The sequence below is a fragment of the Dipteris shenzhenensis genome, chromosome 15 (genome assembly GCF_047967505.1).
Source record: "Dipteris shenzhenensis isolate YYH24624 ecotype China chromosome 15, Dip_SZ_1.0, whole genome shotgun sequence".
Lineage (NCBI taxonomy): Eukaryota > Viridiplantae > Streptophyta > Polypodiopsida > Gleicheniales > Dipteridaceae > Dipteris > Dipteris shenzhenensis.
Window position 1 is genome coordinate 54,067,591 of NC_141610.1, and position 1,796 is coordinate 54,069,386.

A 1,796-nucleotide genomic window follows, 5' to 3' on the forward strand; every position below is an offset into this window, starting at 1 on the left:
TCTCTTCTTAGGCACCTTCAAGATCATGGGTTGGTGGAGATGCAATCTCCCCCGTTGGATCAAGCCCTCTTAAAAGGATGGAATGCGCCTCCCAAAAACCGACAGCCGAACGTGCCACAAGGCGACGACCCACCCTGTCCCCACTTCCCTTGATGGTCTGGAAACGCCGTGTGTCGGCCTTCCCAGTCAAAATCCGACCGGATTTGGTCGCCGGAATCCTGCTGGATTTCTCGCGGGAAAGGCCTCCCCGTGAATGAAATTCACGTTCTTTGCTCTTTCAGCTTTGAAATTGAGCTTTCAAAATTTAGTATAAGGAAGATACAAATCAGCATATGATGGAGAACTGAAGACGTATTCGAAGGCGAGCTGTGATGGCATGGCGCACCTTCAACTATTTGATGGACAAGCCTCGCGTGCTTGTGGTTGATGCCAGAAGCTTAAGCTCTTACTCTGCTGGCCACATTCGGAGCTCCATCTGTGTAAGGTATTCCGCAAGTGGAAGAACCCTTGAAAGAGTCGCAGGGCCTGGGCCTCCCTGGTGGTCCGACAACTGTTGGTGGGATCGTCACGTTATTTTGGTGACCCCTTGCGATGCATCCTCTGGCAGGAAACGCAAGGCTGCGGTTTTGCAAAATGAGGAAACAGGTTTTGGAGCTTGTGATCACTCTGTGTACAAATTTTTGCGCAAAGAAGGGCTCGTAAGGTCGCTTCACTTGTTGGAGAAAAACGAAGGTGTGCAGGGAAAACCTTCACGTTGGCATGCTCCATCGTTAGTTTCTTTCGAGGATGATTGGAGATTTATAAAATGACTAAAAGCCGCTGTTTCCCTGTTTGTAATAGCAGGAGAGGACGATGCTTTTTTGTCCTTTGCAAGAGCTTATCCGTTTTTAATCACCAAGTCGACCAAGGCATCTGAAATTCAGAGTTACCCGACGGAGGTAAATGGGGGAAGGAGCAATTGGCAGCGGAGGGTTTGCTGGACTTACTCAGACCGTTTGAAATATACTCGTTGATTGCTTCAGATAGTGCCGAGGCTTTTATTCCTGGGTGATCTGAATCATGCGAAGGCTGAGAAGCGGTTGAAGGATCTTCAGATTTCTCAGGTGCTGACAGTTCATACGGAGCCGTTGGAGATATCCAAGTCTTTCGTGCACAAGTATTTTGATTTGGAAGGCAGGTTTAAGTTTACAGTGGTGCCATTTCTCCTCTGTCTGTCTATCGCTCAAGAAAGGAAAGCTTTTAAAGACTAGTTGACTTGCGGGCTCTAGTAGCAATTCGAATTTACTCGAAGACTCGTCGATTCAGCTTTCAAAACTACCGTACACGAAATGAGAGACATTTTGTTATATACAAGATATTTCATTGTTCTAAGTCGGTTCTTGTATTGGCTATTCTAATAGCCACGAGAGGCCAAGTAATAACAACGGATGTAGAAAGCTGCAGACAATGCCTCTAGCGACAAGAAGGAAGAGAAAAAGAAAAATCATAATACCGTTCGCGGGAGGCCTAATGGGAATGTCAAAATGACTTACAACATCTGGATAAATCAGAGAGTCGATGAGTGCACAGGGCATCTCAGCTCGAAGTTATTATAGCACACATCTAAATTCTAGTCCTATGATAAAATGGCCTTCATCACATCAGCTTAAGACTCAGGGTCCTTGGGTTTAAATTTTAAATCTCTAATTAATGCCAATCCATCTCGGTAGACTGCCCATTTTCCAGCTTTGCGTGCCTCCTTCACTTTAGTAAGTTCGATATTCCTTTATTTGAGCTGAGTTATCCATACTTGTGTG

At 45.7% G+C, this 1,796-nt stretch overlaps 1 protein-coding gene across 1 annotated transcript; it reads left to right on the plus strand.

The window, feature by feature from the left end:
- The first annotated feature begins 329 nt into the window (after positions 1–329).
- LOC147893992 (uncharacterized) lies at positions 330–1,250 on the plus strand. Its single transcript, XM_087386403.1, has 4 exons — positions 330–484; positions 608–732; positions 844–938; positions 1,023–1,250. Exons 1-4 carry the CDS (start codon positions 372–374, stop codon positions 1,248–1,250), a joined length of 561 nt encoding a protein of 186 aa, XP_087242529.1. The 5' UTR covers positions 330–371.
- The last annotated feature ends 546 nt before the right edge of the window (positions 1,251–1,796 follow it).

Bases quoted from the DNA above. Each gene is read 5' to 3' on its own strand.
- LOC147893992 (XM_087386403.1), top strand. From the start codon at position 372: ATGGCATGGCGCACCTTCAACTATTTGATGGACAAGCCTCGCGTGCTT. The intron at 485-607 runs GTATTCCGCAAG...ATCCTCTGGCAG, and splicing joins CGGAGCTCCATCTGTGTAAG to GAAACGCAAGGCTGCGGTTT. The intron at 939-1,022 runs GTAAATGGGGGA...TGATTGCTTCAG, and splicing joins TTCAGAGTTACCCGACGGAG to ATAGTGCCGAGGCTTTTATT.